Below are 27,018 nucleotides of genomic sequence, written 5' to 3'. Positions count from 1 at the left end.
TTACAAAGACATGGTTAGAACAGGGACAGGAATTGTTGTTGGAAGTTCCGGGGTATAGATGTTTCAGTAAGAGTAGGGAAGGTGGTAAAAGAGGTGGAGGAGTAGCATTGTTAATCAAGGATAGTTTAATGGCTGCAGAAAGGCAGTTCGAAGGGGATCTGCCTACTGAGGTAATATGGGCTGAAGTTAGAAATAGGAAAGCAGCGGTCACGTTGTTAGGAGTTTTCTATAGGCCCCCAAATAGTAATAGACATATGGAGGAAGAAATTGCAAAGCAGATTATGGATAGGTGTGGAGGTCACAGGGTAGTTGTCATGGGTGACTTTAACTTTCCAAATATTGATTGGAACCTTTATAGGTTGAATAATTCGGATGGGGCAGTTTTTGTACAGTGTGTGCAGGAGGGTTTCCTGACACAATATGTGGATAGGCCGACAAGAGGTGGGGCTACTTTGGATTTGGTACTGGGTAATGAACCGGGCCAAGTGTTAGATTTGTTTGTGGGAGAGCACTTTGGCGATAGTGACCACAATTCGCTGTCTTTCACTATTGCAATGGAGAGGGATAGGGCCGTACGGCAGGACAAGGTTTATAATTGGGGGAGGGGTAATTATGATGCGATTAGGCGGGAATTAGGGAGCATAAGATGGGAACAGAAACTGTCAGGGAAAGGCACAAATGAAAAGTGGAGCTTGTTCAAGGAACAAATACTGCGTGTCCTTGATAGGTATGTCCCTGTCAGGCAGGGAGGAAATGGACGAGTGAGGGAACCATGGTTCACAAAAGAGGTTGAACGTCTTGTCAAGAGGAAAAGGGAAGCGTATGTAAGGATGAGAAAACAAAGTTAAATTGGGTCGCTTGAGGGTTACAAGGTAGCAAGGAATGAGCTAAAAAAAAAAAGGGCTTAGGAGAGCTAGGAGGGGGCATGAGAAGTCCTTGGCGGGTCGGATCAAGGAAAACCCCAAGGCTTTTTACTCTTATGTGAGAAGTAAAAGAATGACCAGGGTGACGTTAGGGCCGGTCAAGGACAGTAATGGGAACTTGTGCATGGAGTCAGAAGAGATAGGAGAGGCGATGAATGAATACTTTTCTTCAGTGTTCACCAAGGAGAGGGGCCATGTTTTTGAGGATGAGAGTGTGATACAGGCTGATAGACTGGAGGAGGTAGATGTTCTGAGGGAAGATGTATTAGCAATTTTGAAAAATCTGAGGGTCGATAAGTCCCCTGGGCCAGATGGGATATATCTTAGGATTCTTTGGGAGGCAAGGGATGAGATTGCAGAGCCTTTGGCTTTGATCTTTGGGTCATCACTGTCCACGGGGATAGTGCCAGAGGACTGGAGAGTGGCGAATGTTGTTCCTCTGTTCAAGAAAGGAAATAGGAATGACCCTGGTAATTATAGCCCAGTTCATCTTACTTCGGTGGTCGGTAAGTTAATGGAAAAGGTCCTGAGGGATAGGATTTATGACCATTTGGAAAGATGAGGCTTAATCCGGGATAGTCAACATGGATTCGTGAAGGGTAAATCTTGCCTCACAAATTTGATTGAATTCTTTGAGGAGGTAACTAGGTATGTAGATGAAGATAGAGCAGTTGATGTCATATACATGGATTTTAGTAAGGCGTTTGATAAGGTTCCCCATGGTCGGCTCATGAAGAAAGTAAGGAGGTGTGGGATAGAGGGAGATTTGGCTGATTGGATAAGTAACTGGCTATCTCATAGAAGGCAGAGGGTGGTGGTGGATGGAAAATTTTCAGACTGGAGACCAGTTACCAGCGGTGTACCACAGGGATCAGTGTTGGGTCCTCTGCTATTTGTGATTTTTATCAATGACTTGGAGGAGGGGGCTGAAGGGTGGATCAGTAAATTTGCTGATGACATCAAGATTGGTGGAGTAGTGGATGAGGTGGAGGGCTGTTGTAAACTGCAAAGAGACATTGATAGGACGCAGAGCTGGGCTGAAAAATGGCAGATGGAGTTTAACCCTGATAAGTGCGAGGTGATTCATTTTGGTAGGGCAAATTTGAATGCGGATTACAGGGTCAATGGGAGGGTTCTGAGGAATGTGGAGGAACAGAGAGATCTTAGGGTTCATATCCACAGATCTCTGAAGGTTGCCACTCAAGTGGATAGAGCCGTGAAGGCGGCCTATGGTGTGTTAGCGTTTATGAACAGGGGGTTGGAGTTTAAGAGCCGTGGGGTTATGCTGCAACTGTACAGGACCTTGGTGAGACCACATTTGGAATATTGTGTGCAGTTCTGGTCACCTCACTATAAGAAGGACGTGGAAGCAATGGAAAGAGTGCAAAGGAGATTTACCAGGATGCTGCCTGGTTTGGAGGGTAGGTCTTATGAGGAAAGGTTGAGGGAGCTAGGGCTTTTCTCTTTAGAGCAGAGGAGGATGAGAGGCGACTTAATAGAGGTTTATAAGATGATGAGGGGGATAGATAGAGTGGACGTTCAGAGACTATTTCCTCGGGTAGATGTAACTATTACTAGGGGGCATAACTATAAGGTTCATGGTGGGAGATACAGGAAGGATGTCCGAGGAAGGTTCTTTACTCAGAGAGTGGTTGGGGTGTGGAATAGACTGCCTGCTTTGATAGTGGAGTCGGACACTTTAGGAACTTTCAAGCGGTTATTGGACAGGCACATGGAGCACACCAGAATGATAGGGAGTGGGATAGCTTGATCTTGGTTTCGGACAAAGCTCGGCACAACATCGTGGGCCGAAGGGCCTGTACTGTGCTGTACTGTTCTATGTTCTATAATATGTCTCCAGCTCAATGAGGATGGAAGCAGGGCTGAATCCAGTTCTCGGAATTACATGGAAACATAGAAATTAGGAGCAGAAGCAGGCAAATTCAGCCCTTCGTGCCTGCTTCGCCATTCAATCAGATCATGGCTGACCTCTCCCTGGTCTCAAATCCACCTTCTCACCTGTTCCCCATATCCCCTTATATTAGAAATAAAATGTTTTTATTAAAATTAGATAGAACATGTTTCAATGGCAGAGCATTTGGGGAACAGTGATCATAATATCACTGTTTAGAATAATAATTTAAAAGGACAAGGAAAAATCAAGCATGAAGGTTTTTAACTGGACAAGGGCTAACTTTGTTGAGTTGAAAAGGGATCCTACCAGAGGTACTAGAATCAAACATTGGTAGGCAAAACAGTAATTGAACAATAGGAGGTTGGCTCAGATACAGAATAGACACATTCCCATGAAGGAGAAAAGGAACGATGTCCAAAGCTAGAGCTTTCTTTTGAACTCAAGATATCATAGGTTAACATGGGAAAAAGAATACTTATGACAAACATAGGGTTCATAATGCAGTCAAAACCAAACTGAATGTAGAAAGTACAGAGGAGATTGAAACAAAAGAGATTAGGAGGAAAATGAGAACCTATGAAAATATACTAATGGCTAACATAAAAGGGACCCAAAAGTCTTTTATATACACAAGGATAGTAAAAGATAGTCAAAGGAAGGTCTGCCTAGAGGCCAAAAAGATCTTAGACCTCAGTTAAGCGTATTGGACTCTGTATTTTAGGAAGGATGTGAATGCATTGGAGAGAGTGCGGAACAGGTTTACAGATATGATTCCAGGGATGAGAAAGTTCTGTTATTAAGACAGATTGCAGAACCATAGAATCCTTATGGTGCAGAAGGAAGCCATTCGCCCATCGAGCCTGCACCGACAACAATTCCACCCATGCCCTATCCCCATAACTCCACATATTTACCACACTAATTCCCGTAACACTAAGGGGCAATTTAGCATGGTCAATCAACCTAACCGGCACATCTTTGGACTGTGGGAGGAAACCGGAGCACGCGGGGGAAACCTATGCAGACATGGGGAGAATGTGCAGACTCCACACAGACAGTGGCTCAAGGCCAGAATTGAACCCGGGTCCCAGGCGCTGTGGGGCAGCAGTGCTAAACACTGTGCCAACGTGCAGTTGAGATTGTTTGCCTTGGAAAGGAGATTTGATAAAGTTGTTTAAAATCACAAGGGGTGCTGGATAGAATAGATAGGGAGAAACAGTTTCCGCTCATAAAAGGATCAAGAACAAAGGGGCAGATTTAAAATGATTTGTAAAAGGAGCAATGCACTGTATGAATGAGGGGCGAGTGGTTTGGAGCTGGAATACACCGTCTGGAACTGTGGTGGAGGCCGGTTCAATGAAGGCATTCAAACATTGAAATAATAGAAACTCGACAGTGCAGAAGGAGGCCATTCGACCCATTGAGTCTGCACCGACAACACACCCACCAAGGTCCTATCACCGTAACCCTGCATATTTACCCTGCTAATCCCTCTAACCTATGCATTCTGGGACACTAAGGGGCAATTTGGAATGGCCAATGCACCTAACCCCACATCTTTGGAAAGGGTACAGGGAAAAGACAGGAGAATGGCACCAAGTCATAATATTCATTCAGAGAGCTGGTGCAGACATGATGGGCTGAATGGCCTCTTGCTGCACCATAACAATTCTGTGATCTGCTTTTGGAACAGGGTTGCATGGCTGAGACAAAATGAGTATTTTCTATATATCATCAGAAAAGAAGGCAATACCAATCTAACATTAAAGGAAGAATGTAGTGAAGTTGGATAGGGAAAAAATAGGTAAAGAGGCAGTACTTTAAGGGTTGGCAGTCCTCAAAACAGAAACGATACCAGGTCCACATGATGAGCATCCTAGGTTAGTGTGGGATGCAGGGTGAAGTAACCTCATAGTTCTTCAGTACAAGCTTTGAGTAAAAAATTGATTTTAAAAGTCTTTTTGGGGTGGATTACACACATCCCTCTCCAGCCGTGAAATTCAGACTCGGGCCAAGCTGAATGACCACCGTTTTGAGGAAGAGCAGGGAGATTTCCCAGATGTTCAAACCAATATTGCAGTTTTAATACTATGTATACGAGTGTATACTCGTTATATGATAGAAACAAGAACATGCATTAAATGTAGTTGAAAGGTTGAGATTTTAAAAAGGTTTGTATTTCTTCAAAAGTCTTATATTTTGCTTTTTCTGAACAAACCTCAAATTCTGAGAAACGTCTGTGACCTTTGCAGCATTTTCTATATTTATTTCAGATTTCCAGCATTCTGCAGAATTTTGTTTATGCGCTCGAATTATTTTAATTACTGACCCAATGAAGATTTTTTTCAAGCATACTCTTGTCAAGTGATCAGTTAGGTGCCTTTGTCAGGGTCCCATTAATACTTTAGTGTACTAATGGTTGGGAGGGTTGTTACATTTGCTTGCAGTGACGAGTCTGGTTTATTACCTTCTCCGTTATTATGGGTTTGGCTAAAATTGTGACCTCACTGTGAGAAATCTGCAGGAAATCTTGCTTCCTTTCAGTCTAACTTGACATGCTACTATTTATTGCATTAAAAATACCAAGAACTGCCTCAGCGTAGCAACAAATGGCTACTTAGATTAATGTATCTGATGTTTGTGGTTTCACAAGGAAGTAATATCCTAATGTGAGCGGCATAACGCATCTGAAAATTTATTTTAATAGAACAAAGGAAGTACTTTTGAAATGTCACTGTTGTACTGTTAAAATAAATACGGGACAATGTCCTAAGGTATATCATGTTTGGGGAAGGTGGGAGGAGAGGAGGATCAGCGGTTAGCCATTGTCAGGTGTTTATGGGGAAAAAAACAAACTTTTGTTATTGCAAAACAGACTTTATCAACTTTAGAGATATCCAAAATGAAGCACTTTTCACGTTCATCTATATTTTACCTGCTTTAATTTTGGAAAGATGGAACAAATACAAATAAAAATGTATTAAAATATAGGAATAAGTGGGTTTTTTTGGGGCTGGCAAGCTGTAACTAGTGCTGGGGTCTCAACTATGTAAAATTTATATCAATGACTTGGATGAGCAATTTTTTTTTTTAGCATGGCCAATCCACCTAACCCACACATCTTTGGACTGTGGGAGGAAACCGGAGCACCTGGAGGAAACCCACGCAGACACGAGGAGAATGTGCAAACTCCACACAGACAGTGACCCAAGCCGGGAATCGAACCCAGGTCCCTGGAGCTGTAATGTGGGAAATTGTGAATTTGTCCACTTTGACAAGCAGAATAGGAAAGTAGTTTACTGTTTAAATGGAGAGAGATTGCAGAACTTGGTACAGCTAGATCTGGGTGACCTGGTGCATGAATCATAAAAAGTTGACATGTAGACACAGCAAGTGATTAGGAAGGTAATATACACTAACCTTCCACTTGCAAGTGGAATGGAAAATAAACATATGGAAGTTTTACAGGGCCTTGGTGAAAGCCCATCTACAGCACTGTGTAAGTTTGATCTCCTTATTTGGAAAAAAAAGGAAATAATTGCATTAGAGGCTGGTGGGGGGATGTGCAGATCAACTATGATCTTATCAAATGGTGAGGAAGTTTCAAAGGGCTGAATGGCCTACTCCTTCGCTTACGTCCTATGTTCCTAGAAATTTAAGATTGTGACCAAGCAGCGAAGGGAGAGGTTAGATTTTCTTCTCCTTTATTAGGATATAGGGCACTGTGACAGAAATAATGGTGGAAGCAAAATCCACAAGAACCTTTGAAAGGGAAGCTTTGTAATTTTCAGAAGAATTCATATTTTCTTTTAAAAAAGAGAACTGAGAAAAACCAAGGAAATGGAACTAAGTGGATAGCTCTTTCAAAAAGCCTGCACAGGTGTCATGAACCCCACGTCTTTCACTGCTGCAAAATTCTATAGCTTACAATTGGATTTAAGAATATGTTACCTTAGGCAATAAGATTAATAAACCTACCACATGTTGAAAATATTCTGGAGAAAGGCCTTCCAAGTGAAGAATTCTATCCTCTAGCCTCTTAATTCTTTGATAAATGTCAATTGGAACTGGACCACCTATACATAATGTACACAAAAGAGATGATTTTCCATTGATTAATAGGTACTTAAGGAATACAAAAAGCAATATTTCTTCAAAAAATGCTTCACACAATCTTTCAAGTTTGCACCAATGATCGTATTCAAAGCTTAACTCATGGAACAGCATCATGGCGAGCACCAATTCTTAACATTATTAGTGCAGAGCAACTACTAAGTTAGATTTGGGGACAGAGAGCATTCTCTGCAGTCTAGAATGAGAATCCCGAAGGGTGTGTTGCCTACCAGGTGTCAGGGATATTTCATGGTGGCTGGAAAAGAAAGGGAGGGACTATATCTAGTTGCCTTGCTCCATATTGGAATAAACATCATAGCCAGGGAGAAGATCCTGCTGAGAGTGCATCAGAGTTGGGCTCTAAATTAGAATGTGGAGATGCCGGCGTTGGACTGGGGTAAACACAGTAAAAGGTTTAACAACACCAGGTTAAAGTCCAACAGGTTTATTTGGTAGCAAAAGCCACACAAGCTTTCGAGGCTCTAAGCCCCTTCTTCAGGTGAGTGGGAATTCTGTTCACTCATTGTCTTTATAAGTTCTGTTTGTGAACAGAATTCCCACTCACCTGAAGAAGGGGCTTAGAGCCTCGAAAGCTTGTGTGGCTTTTGCTACCAAATAAACTTGTTGGACTTTAACCTGGTGTTGTTAAACCTTTTACTCTAAATTAGAAAGCAGGATCTCAAAGATAATAATCTCTGGATTATTGCCCAAGTAATGACCAAATTGGGGTAGGAGCAGACAGATCAGGAAAATTAACACATGGCTATACAGGGGCGGCACGGTAGCACAGTGGTTAGCACTGCTGCTTCACAGCTCCAGGGTCCTGGGTTCGATTCCCGGCTCGGGTCACTGTCTGTGTGGAGTTTGCACATTCTCCTCGTGTCTGCGTGGGTTTCCTCCGGGTGCTCCGGTTTCCTCCCACAGTCCAAAGATGTGCGGGTTAGGTTGATTGGCCAGGTTAAAAATTGCCCCTTAGAGTCCTGAGATGCGTAGGTTGGAGGGATTAGCGGGTAAATATGTGGGGGTAGGGCCTGGGTGGGATTGTGGTCGGTGCAGACTCGATGGGCCGAATGGCCTCCTTCTGCACTGTAGGGTTTCTATGATTTCTATGATAAGGCTGGTGTGGGAAAGAGGACAACCTGCCCATTCCAGGTGTTAGTCTGGTAAACCTTCACGGAACTGCTTCCAACGCACTTACATCTTTCCTTAAATAAGGTGACTGATACTGTACACAATTCCCCAGATATGGTCCATAAGACCATAAGACATAGGAGCGGAAGTAAGGCCATTCGGCCCATCGAGTCCACTCCACCATTCAATCATGGTTGATTTCAACTCCATTTACCCGCTCTCTCCCCATAGCCCTTAATTCCTCGAGAAATCAAGAATTTATCAATTTCTGTCTTGAAGACGCTCAACGTCTCGGCCTCCACAGCCCTCTGTGGCAATGAATTCCACAGACCCACCACTCTCTGGCTGAAGAAATTTCTCCTCATCACTGTTCTAAAGTGACTCCCTTTTATTCTAAGGCTGTGCCCCCGCGTCCTAGTCTCCCCTGTTAATGGAAACAACTTCCCTACGTCCATCCTATCTAAGCCGTTCATTATCTTGTAAGTTTCTATCAGATCTCCCCTCAACCTCCTAAACTCCAATGAATATAATCCCACGATCCTCAGACGTTCATCGTATGTCAGGCCTACCATTCCTGGGATCATCCGTGTGAATCTCCGCTGGACCCGCTCCAGTGCCAGTATGTCCTTCCTGAGGTGTGGGGCCCAAAATTGCTCACAGTACTCCAAATGGGGCCTAACCAGTGCTTTATAAAGCCTCAGAAGTACATCCCTGCTTTTGTATTCCAAGCCTCTTGAGATAAATGACAACATTACATTTGCTTTCTTAATTACGGACTCAACCTGCAAGTTTACCTTTAGAGAATCCTGGACTAGGACTCCCATCAGTGCTCTGTACAACTGAAGCATAACATCCCTACCCCTGCATTCAATTCCATTCACAATTAATTATAACATTCTATTAACTTTCCTATTTACTTGATGTACCTGCATCCTTGCGCTTTGTGATTCATGCACGATACCCAGATCCCTCTGCATCTCAGAGCTCTGCAATCTCTCACCATTTAGATAATATGCTTCTCTTTATTCTTCCTGTCAAAATGGCCAATTTTACATTTTCCTACATTTTACTCCATTTGCCAGATCTTTGCCCACTCACTTAACTTTTCTGCAGCCTCTTGTAGTCTCCTTATACACTCTTTACAACTTACATTCCTACCTATCTTTGTATCATCAGCAAATTTGGCAACCATCCTATCTTAACCGTCCTATCTTGCTTCACAGCTCCAGGGACCTGGGTTCAATTCCCGGCTTGGGTCACTGTCTGTGTGGAGTTTGCACATTCTCCTCGTGTCTGCGTGGGTTTTCTCCGGGTGCTCCGGTTTCCTCCCACAGTCCAAAGATGTGCAGGTTAGGTTGATTGGCCATGCTAAAATTGCCCTTAGTGTCCTGAGATGCGTAGGTTAGAGGGATTAGTGGGTAAATATATAGGGATATGGGGATAGGGCCTGGGTGGGATTGTGGTCGGTGCAGACTCGATGGGCCGAATGGCCTCTTTCTGTGTCGTAGGGTTTCTATGATTCTTCTATTATTTCTATGATCTATCTCTTCATCCAAGTCATTTATATAAATTAACAGTTGAGATCCTAGAAACAAACAGAGAATGCTGGATAACTTATCAGTTTGGTAACATCTGTAGGGAGAGAGAACAGAGTTAATGGGGGTGATTTTCCCATCCCACGCGCTAATTGCTTGGTGCAACGGGCCAGGAGAACCGTGTGTCAGCCAATTTGCAAGATTCCCACGAGCATTTGCGTCGTGCTTGTGTCTCCCAGGCCCGGATTTCCAGTGGTGTATGTGAGGTGCCGGAAATCGGCTGGGAGACGGGACTAACACTTAAATGGTATTTTCCATAATATTTAAATACTATTAGCGGACCTGGGACTGAATTGTCCGGGCACACTAGCGTCTCCCACCTTGCCAGAGTGTTTCACTCCAGCAGGATTCAGACTAGCTCTCCACTTTCAGGGAACTAGTGGCCTGACCATGTTGGAGTGAAGGGGGGGGGGGGGCAATCGGTGCTCTCTGGGCATGGGCACTCTGGCAGTGCCAGCCTGTGCCACCTGCACTGCCCAAGGGGCACCTTGGCACTGCCCAATGAGCATGGGGCAGTGCCAAGGGGGTGGGGACTATTTGTGGGCAGGGTCTATGGGCGATCGATGGGGGGTCCTGCTGCTACCTTGCATAGGGATCTGTGGGAGAAGCAGGGAAGCCAGCGATCTCGGCGGAGAGGTTTCGGAACAGACCTGTGGATGGACGGGGGACAGCACTGCGGGGTCCCAGGCTGGCCAGTGATCGAGCTGGCCAGCAAACAGGGAAGTTGACAGTTTTGGGGCCACTACGCAGTGGCCGGCTCAGTGTGCTGATTTCAGCCTCTCCAGCGTGAATAGGCCCCGCCCCCTGAAATTTAATGATATTCATGCTGGTGACCTCCGCAATGCAGTGTGGGAGATTCTAGTGTGAACTCCCACTGAAAAAAACAACACGAATTACTCCAGTTTTCCCACGAATTCCATCCTTAGAATTTTTTTTGGGAGAATGCCAGCCAACATTTCAAGTCCATATGGCTCTTCAGAGAGGGAAAATCTTTTAGATATTATACTTTAGTTGGCAGAAATTGCAACAAAAATTTAGCAAATGTAAGAATAAGAGATAAATGACCAGGTGCTGTGACCTTTCTCCTCCATCTTAACCCCTTTTTTTAATATCCCACAGATGTTTGTTTCAATGCAAAAACCACTCCTTACTCGCTCCACAAACCTGGTCAACTATCTCTTGTTCTTAGGTTTGCTACACTTTTGTTGCAATCCCTTCCAGCTACAGTAAAGCATCTAACAAATTTTCCCTCTCGCTCAGTTCTGATGAAAAGCCAAATGGACTCAAAATGCTATATCTGTTCCCTCTCCCGACAGATGTTGCCAGACCTGCTGAATTTTTCCAGCATTTTATGATTGTTTCAGATTCCAGCATCCTCAGCATTTTGCATATTATAGTTGAGGCCCCAGCACTGATCCCTGCGACACAGCACGGTACATCTTGCCAACCTGAACAGGCCTCATTTATGCCTACTTTCTGTTTCCTGTTAGCCAGTCAATCTTCAATCCATGCCCATATGTTACCCTCTATACCATGAGCTTTTATTTTCCACAGTAACTTTTGACATGGCACTTTATCAAATGCCTTCTGGAAATCTAAGTACATCCACTGGTTCCTCTTTATCCGCAGCATGTGTTACTTCCTCAAAGAACTCCAATAAGTTGGTAAATATGATTCCTCTTTCACAAACCATGTTAACTCTGCCTGATTACCTTGAACTTATCCAAGTGTCGTGCTACAGCTTCTTTAATAATAGCTTCCAAAACATTCCCTCTGACAGATGTTAAGCTAACTGGCCTGCAGTTTCCCACTTTCTGTCTCTCTTCCCTTTTGAATATTGGAATTGCATTTGCTATTTCCAATCCAATGAGACCTTCCCCAAATCTAGGAAGTTTCATAAAATTAAAGCCAATGTGTCTATCTCATTAGCCACTTCTTTTAAGACCCTAGGGAGAAGTCTATCAGGATCCGAGCTCTTGTCAGCTCGCAACTCCAATAATTTGCCAGATAGCACTTCTCTGGTGATTGTAATTTTTCTGAGTTCTACCCTTCCTTCCATTTCCTGATTCATAGCTGCTTTTGGGATGTCACTTGTATCCTTTATAGTGAAGACTGATGCAAAATACCTGTTTGATTCACTGTCTCCTTGTTTTCCATTATCAATTCTTCAGACTCACTTTCTCTAGGACCAATGCTCAGTTTGTTAACTCTTTTCTTTTAAAAATATTTATAGAAACTCTTACTTTCTGTTTTTATATTTCTGGCCATATTTCTCTCATACTCTAATTTTTCCCTCTTTTATTAATCTCTTAGTCCTCCTTTGCTGTTCCTTATATTCTGATGTGGAGATGCCGGCGTTGGACTGGGGTGAACACAGTAAGAGTTTTAACAACACCAGGTTAAAGTCCAACAGGTTTATTTGGTAGCAAATACCATAAGCTTTCGGAGCGCTGCTCCTTCGTCAGATGGAGTGGAAATGTGCTCTCAAACAGTGCACAGAGACACAAAATCCAGTTACAGAATACTGATTAGAATGCGAATCCCTACAGCCAGGCAGGTCTTAAAGATACATTGTCTGTATCTTTAAGACCTGGCTGGCTGTAGGGATTCGCATTCTAATCAGTATTCTGTAACTTGATTTTGTGTCTTTGTGCACTGTTTGAGAGCACATTTCCACTCCATCTGACGAAGGAGCAACGCTCCGAAAGCTTATGGTATTTGCTACCAAATAAACCTGTTGGACTTTAACCTGGTGTTGTTAAAACTCTTACCTTATATTCTGTGCAATGTTCTGATCTTCCACCTGTCTTTACACAATGATATGCTTTTTCTTTAAGTTTGGTACTATCTTCAACTTTTCTGGTTAATCATGGAAGGTGGCTCCAAGTCCCTTGGACTTTTTAATTACTCGTTGGAATGTATCTATTCTGTAATTTGGGAAAAATTCCCTTAAATGTTTGCCACGGCATCTCTATTGACCGATCCCTTAACCTAACCTGCCAATTTACTTTAGCCAGCATTTTCCGTTATTTCAGATTTCCAGCATTTGCAGTATTTTGCATTGCAACAAAATGGGAGGATTTGCTTCAAAGTGCCAGTCATGGAAAAGTCAGATGCCCTGTTTAAAATCAACATTTCAGCCATATACTCAAAATCACCCTGCCTCGCAAGAAAAGACATACTTAAAAATCTTCGGCCACAGTATTATGGGAAGCCACAAAGATGCAGCTAAGCAGCCAAACCAGCCAGCTGAACAAAATTCTTCAGTATAAGTTGCCAAAGGTGTTCCTTGACCAGGGATTGAGACATATCACTGAATGGCCCATGGACAGTCTTAGCTACAGCATCAGGCTTACATACCCTATGCTGGAAGAAAAATCGAACAAACTGCAGTTATTGGGCAAGTCCCTGTGTCTAATGAAATGAAAAGAATGGGAAGAAAAGATCTGTTTTATGATGTTTACCCTATTAATTAGAGGGTGAAGTCAGCTGCATCATCTTCCACAAACTACTATTACTGGAGAAGGTGGAAGGGCAAAGAAAAACCTTGAGTTAGTTTCAGGAGAAACTTGGCAATGCCCACCCAATAAACAATCAAAGAGGCTCGCTGAGACTTTGGTTACCCATAACAAAGCATGCTGAAACTAACCATACATCCCAGCTTTCTTAGAAACGTATGATTATTTGTGAAGAGAAACGACTAACCCCTTCATTGAGGTAACCTAAACAGATTGCAAGGCCAACAGCAGACAGCACCAGAGGGAGAGGCTGGTCTGGACGCAGAGATGCAGGGGAGGCATTGGCAAAAACAGGCAATGAGGCATCAACAGATCCAGAGGACAAGAATAAACCTTCAGATACCAGAGTTGCAATGCCAGAGACGTCTTGAGGATGTCCCGGGAAATAGTCACTGAGATACGTCAGATTGTTCAGTAACTTACTTTCCTACACTCAATCAGTGCAGAGTCCTGGTCGTGATGCCCAGCCTTCCTGTTTCAACAGGAGGCTCTTTAATAGGCCGAATAATAGATGCAGCATTGTCAGCTGATGGCGGGTTTCACTAATAAGAATCTTTCCCACTAGATTATAATTAAATTTTAAGTGCCAGTGGCATGTGTGAAAAACACGTGCGATTTTACTGCAGGGGAAGCTGAAGAGAGAAAGTGGTGCACAGTTCTGATTACAATGTGGGAAATGAAACACACATATCTCTGACTTATCAAGACAGGAAATTTTATTTTCAAGTTGTGTTAATCTTTGTCTAATTATGTTTGAATTGTGATGATACTGTGCTATTAATATATTTTATGTTTGAGGGACTGCTTTAAGATTCAGTGTTTTGTTACAAGATGTCAGTTTGTCTGGTGGGAATGCAGCAGATGCTGAGAAAGCAGGATAATTACTCATTTTAGTCAAGTGAGTCATTATTTAGCAGAAGGCTTAATGGGGTGATATTTTGATTAAAGTAATAAGGTGAGTTAGGTATACAGGGACAGAGTTAGGTGATACTAGAAATGGGAGGAGCTAGGCTTTTAGCAGAAAAAGTAGTTTCATTTTCACATTAAGAAGGGCAGTTGCAGACCGCAGCTGGTTATAGGCAGAAGCCTGGAGACTCTCTCTCTCTCTCTGAAAGGCTTTAAAGAATGCTCAACTAAAACATATACTTTTTGCTAGTATAGTTACAATGCATACAAGACAATATTAAATTATTTGAAATAAAATATGTTGCAGGGTAGAACTATTGTCAATCAAACATATTTTTAGAAGCTGGAATTGATTCTAACACGAATCATTTGATGTGAATATCGCTGGCTAGGCCAGTATATAATGCCCATCCCCAATTGCTCGAGAAGATGCTGGTGAGACACCTTTGTGAACTGTTGCCGTGCATATGGTGTAGGTACACCGACTATGCTATTCGAAAGGGAATCTATACCTGTTGGAAACTTCAGGTGGCTTTCCATATTTTGAAGCCTCTCTTCAATAGCAGGGTTACCACAATTTTGTGTCGTAGTTTCGGGTTTCTGCAGAGATGTCACTGCACCTTCCGTCCTTGTTTGAGGCCCATATGTATTCACAACTCTTGAAACTGCAAGAAAAATGGTTTTGGAAAATTTAAGTAAGGTGTATAGGACTTGCTTTTCTCTATTACTATAAAAGGGTGAGTTTCACAATGCAACAAGCACTTAAATAATCTGCAAGGAGCACTTCAAAATGCATTCAAAACTCAACCGTAATCATCCTTAGACTGCAATATTACATCATTATTTGTGAACTGATGTTCTTTCTGTATTGTCAGAAGCACAGCTATTGCTCATTTTTAAGTTATGCGCCTACAGGCCATCAAGGAAAAATAACGCATAATTAATTCAGTGGCCTCACTGCAACTTTTAAGATGCTATTTGTTTTACTATCTATAATGTCATTGGACCAAATAGGATATACCCCAAAAAGAAATGAGGGAAGGAATAAGCAAAAAGGTCTGGTCATTAGTTGTTTGGAATCTCTATTACTGAAAATAATTGTCTAATTCTGATATTCAAATAAAAGCACGTGCTAATCTAATGATCAGTGAAGGAAGTGCCAGACTGCAATTAAAAGGATTCTCTGAATACACAGTCATCTGTTGGTTATGGTATGAAGCTAGCAACCCTGTCGTGCATTAGAAACTCAACATGATAATTTCTGGAAATAAATTTAAGAACATAAGAAATAGGAGCAGGAGTAGGCCATCTAGCTCCTCGAGCCTGCCCCGCCATTCAATAAGATCATGGCTGATCTGATAGTGGTTTAGTTCCACTTACCCGCCTGCTCCCCATAACCCTTAATTCCCTTATTGATCAGAAATCTATCTACCTGTGACTTAAACATATTTAACGAGGTAGCCTCCACTGCTTCAATGGACAGAGAATTCCAGAGATTCACTACCCTCTGAGAGAAAAAGTTCCTCCTCAACTCTGTTCTAAACTGACTCCCCCTTATGTTGAGGCTGTGTCCTCTAGTTCTTGTTTCCTTTCTAAGTGGAAAGAATCTCTCTGCCTCTTCCCTGTCTAGCCCCTTCATTATCTTATATGTCTCTATAAGTTCTCCCCTCAGCCTTCTAAACTCCAACGAGTACAGGCCCAATCTACTCAATCTTTCCTCATAAGCTAACCCCCTCATCTCCAGTATCAACCTGGTGAACCTTCTCTGTACTCCCTCCAAGACCAATATATCCTTTCGCAAATAAGGGGACCAAAATTGCACACAGTACTCTAGTTGCGGCCTCATCAGTACCTTGTATAATTGCAGCAAGACCTCCCTGCTTTTATACTCCATCCCCTTCGCGATAAAGGCCAACATTCCATTTGCCTTCTTGATCACCTGCTGCACCTGCAAACTGAGTTTTTGCGATTCATGCACAAGGACCCCCAGGTCCCTCTGCACAGTAGCATGTTGTAATTTTTCACCATTTAAATAATAGTCCATTTTACTATTATTCTTTCCAAAGTGGATACCCTCACACTTGTCAACATTATACTCCATCTGCCAGATCCTCGCTCACTCACTTAGCCTATCCGAATCTCTCTGCAGACTTTCCGCATTCTCCACGCAATTTGCTTTCCCACTCATCTTTGTGTCATCCGCAAATTTTGTTACCCTACACTCGGTCCCCTCCTCTAGATCGTCTATGTATATGGTAAATAGTTGAGGCCCCAGCACCGATCCCTGCGGCACGCACTAGTCACCAACTGCCAACCAGAAAAGCACCCATTTATTCCAACTCTCTGCTTCCTGTTAGATAGCCAGTCCTCAATCCACGCTAACACTTTACCCCCAACTCTGATTTAATACATCTGGTAAAATTATGGACTAGCAACAAATGAAAAGAACCAAGTTGTCTGGGAAGGAAGCCTGCCACTCTTACGCAAGTTGGCTTACATGTGGGCTCCAGTTCCACAATGTAAATTTAACTCGACATTTTCTGAAGTAGTCTAACAGGTCACTAAGTGGAAAGCAACTGTTACTGGCAACTAGAGTATGCAACAAATAAAGACTTGCCAGCATTGCCCACAACTGAAGAGCAAATAATTTATAGAAGTGTATTCAAGTACAAAGTAATATAGAGGATTTAAGAAGAAGTCCTGTCTCACAAATCAATTGGAATTCAACCTGAAGCTATTATCAGCTTAATAAAGTATTTAGGTGCATCAGAAGGACATCTCTGATGAGTTGATTTTGTACAGATTGCTGAATAGAATATATTTGGAGTATTGTGTGCGATTTAGAGCACACTGCCTTCAGAAGAAGATACAATTACTGGAGATATCCCGTAACTTCCGGTGGAGCAGCAATTGAATCGGATTGCCACTCCACTTGTAATTACTTACCTTGAAATCCAGCTGCTCCGATCTCATCCAACCTTCCGATTCAGGCTGGGTCAGATCTGTGTAGTGTAGCACACTTCCGGGGCCTACAGTCAAGGACAGCTCAACTGCTGGCAAGAAAGCAATGCCCCCCCCTGCCCCCCCCTCACAAACCCTTCTTATGGCATTCATTGTAATAGTTACCCAGAAAGTAGAAGTGGTATTAATACTTCTAACTGCCTCTGGGTAACTATTGCTGTAACTGTCGGAACCATCCAAAATTTGCAATTGAAGCTGCATTTTCGAATGGTTATACTGCAGAGTAATTGCCCATTGAAAGTTTGAACTTCCCAGACAATTGCTGGACAATCTTTACCAGGGAGCTTCCAGGGCTGGTTCTCCAACGCATCTTTAGTGTACCCCCAGATACACTGCCCTGGAGCTTAGGCATTACGGAACTTAATTGTTAAGATGCTCAGGCTCCAAGTTCTGAAGCCAAAGTTATTGGAAATGGTTAAAACATAATGACTTAGTTTTTTTGGATAATGCAAATACAAGCTAATTTGGATTTTGAATGCTAAAGGCATATTTCAAGATTGTGATGTTCCAGTTTGCCTCCTCCAGTTCTTCATCCAAATCTTATGTTAATGAGTGTGACTCTGGGCTCTGCAACTTACTTCTCAAATCTTCTCTAAATGGGGCTCTTTTCTCTAGAAAAGGCTGAGAGTAACTTGATTGGGGATTGTAAGGATTATGAAAGGCTTTGATTGGGTAGACATGGAGAAGTTGCTTCCAATAACGAGGAAGTCCAAAATTAAGGATCATAAATATTATTTAGTCATTAATAAATCTAATAGGGAATTCAGAAGAAATCTCTTTACTCAAGAGTGCTTAGAAAGTGGAACACACTTCCACAAGGAATAGTCAAAGCAACTACCATTGATGTATTGAAGGAAAATCTGCATAAACATGAGGGGAGTAGGAATAGCAGGTTATGCTGGCAGAGTTAGATGAAGATAGGCATGCGACATGGTGGCACAGTTAGCACTTCTGCCTCACAGCGCCAGGTAGCCTGGTTCGATCCCAGCCTTGGGTGACTGTCAGTGTGGAGTTTGCATGTTCTTTCTGTGTGGGTTTCTTCCAGGTGCCCCGGTTTCCTCCCACAGTCCAAAGATGTGCAGGTTAGGTACATTCTGCACTGTAGGGATTCTTTGATTCTATTCTATGATTGTGGGAGGAGACCCCTCTGGAGCATAAACACCAGCATGGGTCAGTAGCCCATCACTGTGCTACATATTCTATGCAATTCTACACAAGTACACTCAGAAGTGACAAACAAATGCTAACTTTATATTTTACCACATTGTTCTAGTCAACCTATTACATACAAGGGAGAAGTCAATGGTGACAGCTGTACTCAAAATACAATAACAATTACAAAACTGCAACAAAATCTGCTACTTTTAAAAATAAGTTTTGGAGTGAAGACCTCAAAATTTCAACTGCAATGATGAAATATACAGAGGTAGTCATAAAGTTCAACAAAGCCCAGAGTCTTTTTAAGTGCATATACATTTATATCAAACCAAAATTACATTTCAACTTTCTTATGCTGATGGATGAACTAACATAAATCTTCAGCTTCAATGGGTTATTGGAAAAAAATAAAGTAGCACTATAAAATATAAAATCGGTGTACCTTTTATATGACTTTTGAAACCGGGGTGTGGCGTGAAGACGGCATCTGTTCTAGCACAGCTGTTATCTGGTTAAACACAGATTTGTTTGACTGAGATCAAGCATAAAAAGCCAAAATGGCAAAAAATACTTTTCAAAGTAAATGAAATAGGTAGAAAAGTTGACTCAAAAGCATAATCTTCTAATTTAAATTAGGACCAACTGCATGGTAAAGAAGAATCAAGCAAACAGACTAATCTATCCACACAAGTTAGCATTTAATCTATTATGGCATTTCTGTGTGAGTGTTTCAAAAAGTGTAACATCAAAGTAGCTTTCATTAATTTGAAACTAACCTTGATTACAATTAATAACGTTACAGAATTCACGGATGTTGTTTTCATTGATCTCTGCCTGTTTTCTCTCCATAAATGCTAAAATTCTTCTTTCAATCTGAGACACAAATAATGGAAAACAGTTTCACCTATTCAGGTAAAATAAAACAAACAAACAATCTCCACAATATACCACTGGACTTTGTGGAAAATGTAGTTAACTCTTACTTCATCTCTGCTTGCCTTGATCTGAACCAGTTCTGTTTCAGTTTGGATGGTAGGTTGATCTTGTCCTTCGGGCTTGTTTTGTGCATCACTTAGGGACATTTTTGATTTTAGGCCAATTGTTTGATTTGAAATTTGCTTATGACCATCAGTATTTGGTGAATTTGAATAATTATCAGGTTTTGTAGGCAGAGTCGTCTCTCCTGTAATTCTGGTCCCAGATGTGTCATTTTTCATTGATAATTTCAACTTGTCTGAAACACACTAACAATAAAATATTACTAAACTATTTGAACTGAGCAGTTGTAATGCAATTAATGAAAATCAGTTACAGTTTAAATTTCAGCAGCTAAATTTAAAGCTGTTTGTTCAGCTGGGATGTCTTAGCATGTCAGAATTTCATCACTTTATAATAAGCTGAGAAATGTATCGAATTTCTGTTGCTCAATCGGCGCTGTACACGTTCTTGCCCTACAAGGATACATCCGAATGACCCAAAATTAAAGCTTATGTGTAAGTGGTTGTGCCAAAGCTCAAAGAATTCTGTTTAAGCAGCCAGAACTAGAACTACTTCACAGCTCAAATCACCAATATGCTTTCTACTGCTTAGAATCATTGAATCCCTACAGTGCAGAAGAGGCCATTCGGCCTATCAAGTCTGCACTGAGTCTCTGACTGAGTATCTTACCCAGGTATTCTCCCCCGCCCTATCCTCATTACCCTACATACTTTCCAATGGCTAATCCATCATCTTCTATAGCCAAATCTCCCTACCCAAGGGACACTGTTTTTCTCAGGCTTATTTGGAGCAGTGTGAGAAAAATCCCAATCCTGGTAATGGGTTTTCTCCTCCAGTGAGCCAGATTAGCTGTTTAAATCTTTAACAATGCCTTGCAATAGTGCAGATCCAAAAGGCTTGGGGCAGGAATACAAAATCTGCCAGCACTGTTCCATACATCTGTAGCTAGTGTATCATCTTGGAGTCAATGTAACTCCCAAGAGACACTGCTCTTCTCAACATTCCCCCAGAAAACATTCATTAGACAACTGCCTTGAATGGGTTTGTGCACATGATAGTCAGACCAGCAGTTACCAAGAACTCCAGAGGCACAAGTCGCTGAACAGCACAACTCGAAATAAAATGTTCAACTGACACCATTTGCTATTGATCAGTAGAAGAAGCAAAACTTCAGCAGCGTCTGTTTACCTTTAAATAACATCTGCCAGAAAATTTTCTTCCAAATCTCAGGCTTTCATTCAATGATTATCTGTTCAGGATGGTGAACAGATGAAGACAGAACAGCTTGCAATGCACCACTTTGATGAGTAATTATATAATGGCTGCTGATGTCACAAACCTCTGCTTCCAGCCTCAACCCAGGAAGGTCTCTGCACTCACCCTCAGATTTTACATTTTGCTTCTGTCCATCATTAGCAATACCACTCCAGCTGTACGTCAGATGGGGCCCTATGACCATTCCATCATCAACAACCACCCCATGCTCTGGCCTGTGTCATACACTATACATGAGTACTGCCCATCTATTTATTTCCAGGTATCTGTCAATAGTAAATTTCTTGAGCTATATTATTGTGGTTTAGTGATGTAACCTGCACTGTTAAATTTAACTTAATTTAATTGCATCTAGCTATCCATATATAAAATATAGAAAACACATCTTAAAATAAAAATATTTACACTTACCTGCAAATCGAGTATATGCTGTTGGAGCAAGCTGTTAAGGAGTTCTGGGTTAAGGTGTGCTGGCGGACTCTGAAGCTTGCATAGATCAATAGTAATGTTTAGAACATCATCTCCAATATTCAGCTTCAAGAAAAAAATCATAAAACATTAAAATCACTGTTTCCAACATCAAATTGCAACTGACTTATAAGTCATGTAAATCGAGCTAGCTAATGAGAGCAGATTTAATTGACATCAACACATTGCTCTACATATTCAAATGATCAAAGTCATTGCACATTTCAATTTGCCAGCACTGATAGCACTATAAATGCTGATGCTGCTACAATTGTCTGGACCCAAGGTATTGTACAGAATTTCCAGATAGGACTCAACCATTACTTTTGCATCTTCCACCCCTTAAATTGCTTTTGCTGCAGCATTCCACAAAATTTCAACAATTTTCCCCCGTTCCTTTTCTGCAGATAGCAATGTTATTGGTACTGCGATTAGTTATCCATATACTCAATGACTTTATTACAGGCCCTACACTAGGGAATATTACAAACACTAGGATACTCGTGAACATTAATATTTCTTTGTAAATGACTTACTTGTGGCAGTATCAATGGTAGATTAGGCTCATGTGGTGTGCATGTTTTGATATAACACCAGTCCATTTTGAGATATTATATATGCATATTTTAAATATATTCCTTAATTCTGCACTGCTGGCAGCTTAAATGCAATGGCAGAATAATATTATTACTGAATCCATCGGATAGCTCTTATCACTCCACACAAGGTGACAACCTGCAACGCTATCTCTTTCCCTACTAATAGCAGGAACAAGCCCAATTAAATGTTCCCAATTTCTGGGCCGGGATTTTCCAGCCCCAGTGTGGCGAGCCAGCCAAAAGTCCATTGACTTCGATGGGGCCCGAAGATCCTATTGGTGGGAAGGACCGGAAAATCCCACTCCTAGATACCATGTTATCATAGAATCATAGAAATCATAGAAACCCTACAGTGCAGAAGGAGGCCATTAGGCCCATCGAGTCTGCACCGACCACAATCCCACCCAGGCCCTACCTCCACATATTTACCCGCTAATCCCTCTAACTACACATCTCAGGGACAATTTTTAACCTGGCCAATCAACCTAACCCGCACATCTTTGGACTGTGGGAGGAAACCGGAGCACCCGGAGGAAACCCACGCAGACACGAGGAGAATGTGCAAACTCCACACAGACAGTGACCCGAGCCGGGAATCGAACCCGGGACCCTGGAGCTGTGAAGCAGCAGTGCTAACCACTGTGCTACCGTGCCGTATTCTAGATGCCACATCTTTCCCGATTGAGCCCTTAATCCTTCAGACATAACTTCGGTTTTACATGATGCAATTGGTTAATAAGAGACAGGCGACACAAAATTCAGGTGAATACTGCCGTTATTTGGGCACTACAGCTCACATTGTTATCCAAAATGGCATGCACAACTTTGTGCCATGTCACACCAGATATCATATTGATGAGGGCATTAGCATACGTATGCTAAAGCATCACCTGCTGTGATGGCCGATGTCAGTGGGTTGCTGCAGAATGAAGGCTTCATGACTACTATTAGGCATTGCCCTGCATGAGTCTTTGCAGATGGTGACACATCAGCTTTGTATGGAGGGAGTGGAATCCTTTGCAGTTGCAATTTGGGGCAGAGTTGGTGTGCATTACCTACAAAGAGATACGTACATGGTCAGTGGCATCCTGCACTTTGGGGGAGCCTATTAAATCTGAGAAAAGCTGGCCATATGCTTCTTTTGACTGTTTCCCTTTGACTAAAGAGAATGGCTCTCAATGAATAGAGAGCATCTTATGCAAGAGTTCACAGGAAACAGCAAGATGTTACAAATATCTTCAGCTCCAGCCTGGGAAGAACCAGATACATAAAAATTCATCACCACAGTCATCTTCACAGCCACTGGCAATGCCATCCTTGCCCAGTTTAGAGGTTGCAATTTTGGTAGCTGCTTGTGCTGCAATGGGAGTAGAGATGCCAGCAAACATGAGCTGCATCATGGCTGGGCCCACAAGTGCACTGATAGACTTGGCCACCAGCTCCAGGCTGCAAACAATGGCTCCAAACCTTTAGCCAAGGTGATGCAGGTCTCCTCCATGCTCCTTGAAAACCCAGGCTCTCTAGCAAGCTAACCTATGTAACAAGCATTGCACTGTGCATAGCCATCAGCATTCTTCCTGGGGGTTATCACTGACCAGCCATATAAATATTGTGTCCATTACTGGAGGTCAGAGGCTGGGAACTCTGAAGCAGATAACTCATCTCTTGAATCTCCAAAGCCCATCCATCATGTACATGGCACAAGCCAGAAGTGCAATGAGTTTAGCTCCCGCAACACTCAAGAAACTTGACAGTCTCCAGGTCAAAGCAGCTTATTTGATCATCAACTTAAATATTTACTCCCTTGGCCACTGGTACACAGTAGCAGCAGTGCATACAATGTATGCACTGCAGCAACTCGCCAAGCCTCCTTTGACAGCATCTTCCAAACCTACAACTTTCACCATCTAGAAGGACAAGAGCAGCAGATACCCTGGTACATTATCGTCTGGAGGTTCTCCTCCAAGTCACTCACCATCTTGATTAAAATTATAATCGCTGGTCTTTCACTGTCATTGGAGCATGCTCACATCCCATAAAAGAATAGGAAAAAAACCTTTAGCCCTGCCTTCCATCACATTCTCATGAGCTGCAAGTGTAAAATTAAGTGAATATGCTGTATCCTCATGCTGTCTCTGCACTGCTTGGCAAGGTTGTACTTCTGTGTATCTGAAAGGGTAAGATTATAGTGGAGGAAAGAGGGGTTATGGGAGTTAGGATATGCTGACAAACCTGTCTCTTTCTGATTAGTTCATACTGCCTCCAATTGTATGTCAATGTGTCCTGCAAGACAGAAGGAGAGACACAGACAGAAAGATAGAGAGATAGAAACACAGAAAGAGAGTAAGAGAGGCAGAGATGCAGAAAACAAGCGAGCGAGAGAGGCAGAAAGAGAGACATGTTTCAGTGAGTGTTGTGCACTTTCTTTGGCTGATGTGGCTGTCATAGTTGAAAACTGTGTGGACTGTGAGAGGTGGGTGTGAGGCTTGTGTTGTGAAAATCTGTTCCATCATATGTTTTAGAATATAACTTCCAGTTTTAGGAATTAAAGTTTTAACTGTAGGAAAATGGGGACGTCCCACTGCGAAACTGATAATCCTGACGTAAATGCAATTCAAACAAGCTTGGAGTTTACAGTTAAAATCAAACTTGTGTTTATCTTATAAGGTCAGATTTGATCATGGAAGAAACTTGAACAATGCATGATCCATCCATCTCTAAGCTTGTAATGGAGCCAGAAGATATAGAAAAATATAAATTATATAAACTATATAAAGATATAGAAAAATATAAATTATTTATGGGGGTACAGAATCAGAGCTTTGTATAAGATAGAATAATTCAACTGCATTTCTGTTTGAAGCATCCCAAAATGTGCCACATTGTCATATAGATAGTGATTCAAGGTGGAGTGTTAGTTAGAAGGTTCTTTTATTTAATTTATCTGTGTGTTTGCTGACAGAATCAAACAGTTCAGTTTTGGAATGGACAGAGGCAGTTGCAGATTTGGCCCAATGCATACTGCAGCACTGAGTGGGGAGAGTCAAAGGAAATGAATGTTAGTCGTGTCTGTATTTAAGCAGAAAAAATAATAATGTTATTGTTGACTGTGTGAAATCCAGGTAGGGATTCAAGCTCAGTTTGGAATTTTTGAGGATAAGAAACTGTAAGATTTTCCTCATTCAAAGCTGAAGGAAGAGATTTAAAGAGAGCTTGGTTACAGAAAACAGTCAGCTTGAATAGTTACAAAAGCTGAGAGAGCAAACTGGGAATAAATAGTCTACCTATGTCCAAAGTTAGGACAAGAAGCTGAACAGTCCACAGTTGCAAGGTTTTTAAGGAAAATTGGAGAGTTCCTTAGCCAAACCTAATGGAAGGATCCCCATAGAATCTTGTACCTTGGAGAAAGCTGGATTACTGAGGAGAATTAAAGTAAATTCCAGAAGACTTTGGCATAACTTGGGCCGGTCCCAGGAAAAGTACATGAACCTTCAAGATTGTGTATGATAAGGGAGCTCTTGGAGTGAAGTAAAAGGTAGAATTGGGTTCATAGCATAAGTCTTTAGTGGTGCTTGCTTTGTTTAATTTCTTTTTATCTACAATAAAGCTTGTTTTATTTAAAAATATGAAATTTTGTGGCATGATTCTGTTTGCTAATTGCTGCAAGTTCAGATTTCTTTGAAATGTTAACGATTCCCAAGAGAGAATCTAGCCACCTCCTCATGCCATTCCATAGTATTAACAATGTTGAATGCCACCTCCCTCCACCACTCCCCAACACCATCAACATTCCGAGAGTTACAACTGACCAGAAAATAAAGCCATATAAATATAGCGGCTACAACAGCATTTCAGAGTTCGGTATTCTGTGGCAGGTGATTCACGTCAGACTCCTCTGAACCCTTCCACCATCTATAACTCTGGTGGCAAATAAGAGTAAGCGAAGAGCAACATCAGGCATAACAAAATGTGAAGTGTCAACCTGGTGAAGCTGTAACACAGGGCTGCAAATCTGCTATACAGCAGAAGAAGCAGGCTATAGACTGAGCTAATGAGAGTCCACAACCGAAGTCATGAATAATGGGTGACAACTAAACAAATAACAGCAGGAGTTATCTCCACAAATATCCCTATCCTCAAATGATGCCCAAGGCCAGCACATCAGTGCAAAAGACAAGACTTAAACATTAGCAAGCATCTTCAACCAGAAGTGTTGAGTGGATGATCCATCTCAACCTTCTCCTGTGATCTTTAGCATCACAAATGCCATTTTCAACCAACTTGATGCACTCCTCATTATATCAAGAAGCAACTCACTCACTAGATCCAGAAAAGGTTCTGGGTCCTTGCAACATCCTTACAATAGTACCAAACTGTTGTATTCCAGAACTAGATGTACCCTTATCCAAGCTGCTCCAATACTGCTGCAACACTGGTATCTACACAATAAAGTGGAAAATTGCCTTGGTAAGTCCTGTCCACAAAGGCAGGACAAATCCAATTTAGCCAGGTACTAACCATCAGTCCACTCTCAGTCATCAGCAAAACAATGGAAGGTGTTGTTGAGAGTGCTACCGAACAATAACCTGCTCATTGATGTTCAGTTTGGGTTCTGCCAAGCCACTTAGCTCCAGACCTCATTATAGCCTTGGTCCAAACAAAAAGCTGAATTCCAGAGGTGAGGCAAGGCCATTTGTGTGAGGTTGCTGAAAGACTTACAGCACTTCGCTTCTGAAAGTATGTCTAGAGGGTTTCCTGGTCTCTGTGGATACAGGTCATTTTTCTTCCTTTGCACCAGCCCGAGACCTCCAGTACAGTACCTGAAAATATTGGATACCATTTTCTCACATTCTACTTGTGCCATTCTTCAATCTTTTCCAAGTCAGATTCAGCTCCTAAAGGATTGTCAGCCATAATGCACCTCCTCTTTAAGAGATGTAATTAGATTTAAGCTGTACAGGCCAGATTTAAATGGTGCTAGCCACACACGATGCCCCCTTGCTCATGCACTTAGCCCAATAACAGTGCATTTGGTGCTGGCTAGACCTGGAAATCACTCAAATAACAAACAGTGCATAGTTCACGTGCTACCTATATTGCAGTCAATGGACACAGATTGATAGCGCATCACAATCCCCATGCATAGTTTTGGGGGGTATCAAATTTAGCTCCCTGAATCTGTTTCTTACTTTTAAATTGCTAGCAATGTCTGTTTTGTTAGAATTATACAGTGAAGAGAACAGAACTAAGATCCAAGTGGGACACAGCTTTTTTCCGTCACCTACCTCTGAGAATCTTACAAGACTATCTTCCAACTCTACACAAGTTCATGGTATTATTGGGACACAGTAAAAGAGCTTGCAGTTATACAGTATCTTTCACATTTATTGACTGCCA

At 42.0% G+C, this 27,018-nt stretch overlaps 1 protein-coding gene across 3 annotated transcripts in view; it reads right to left on the bottom strand.

Moving 5' to 3' along the window:
• The window catches only part of mbip (MAP3K12 binding inhibitory protein 1), a 57,284-nt gene that overhangs the window by 25,328 nt on the left and 4,938 nt on the right, over positions 1-27,018 (bottom strand). For all 3 annotated transcript variants that reach the window (XM_078233779.1, XM_078233777.1, XM_078233780.1), the window contains exons 2-7: positions 20,966-21,088; positions 19,264-19,524; positions 19,057-19,153; positions 18,723-18,788; positions 14,614-14,766; positions 6,817-6,914 (exon numbers count right to left, since the gene is read on the bottom strand). In XM_078233779.1, coding sequence (XP_078089905.1) covers positions 6,817-6,914; positions 14,614-14,766; positions 18,723-18,788; positions 19,057-19,153; positions 19,264-19,524; positions 20,966-21,088 — 798 coding nt within the window. The remainder of the gene's footprint in view (positions 1-6,816; positions 6,915-14,613; positions 14,767-18,722; positions 18,789-19,056; positions 19,154-19,263; positions 19,525-20,965; positions 21,089-27,018) is intronic.

Source organism: Mustelus asterias, chromosome 18 (assembly GCF_964213995.1).
Source record: "Mustelus asterias chromosome 18, sMusAst1.hap1.1, whole genome shotgun sequence".
Lineage (NCBI taxonomy): Eukaryota > Metazoa > Chordata > Chondrichthyes > Carcharhiniformes > Triakidae > Mustelus > Mustelus asterias.
Note: the sequence above shows the minus strand (reverse complement) of the source record. Positions and strands in the feature narration are given on the sequence as shown.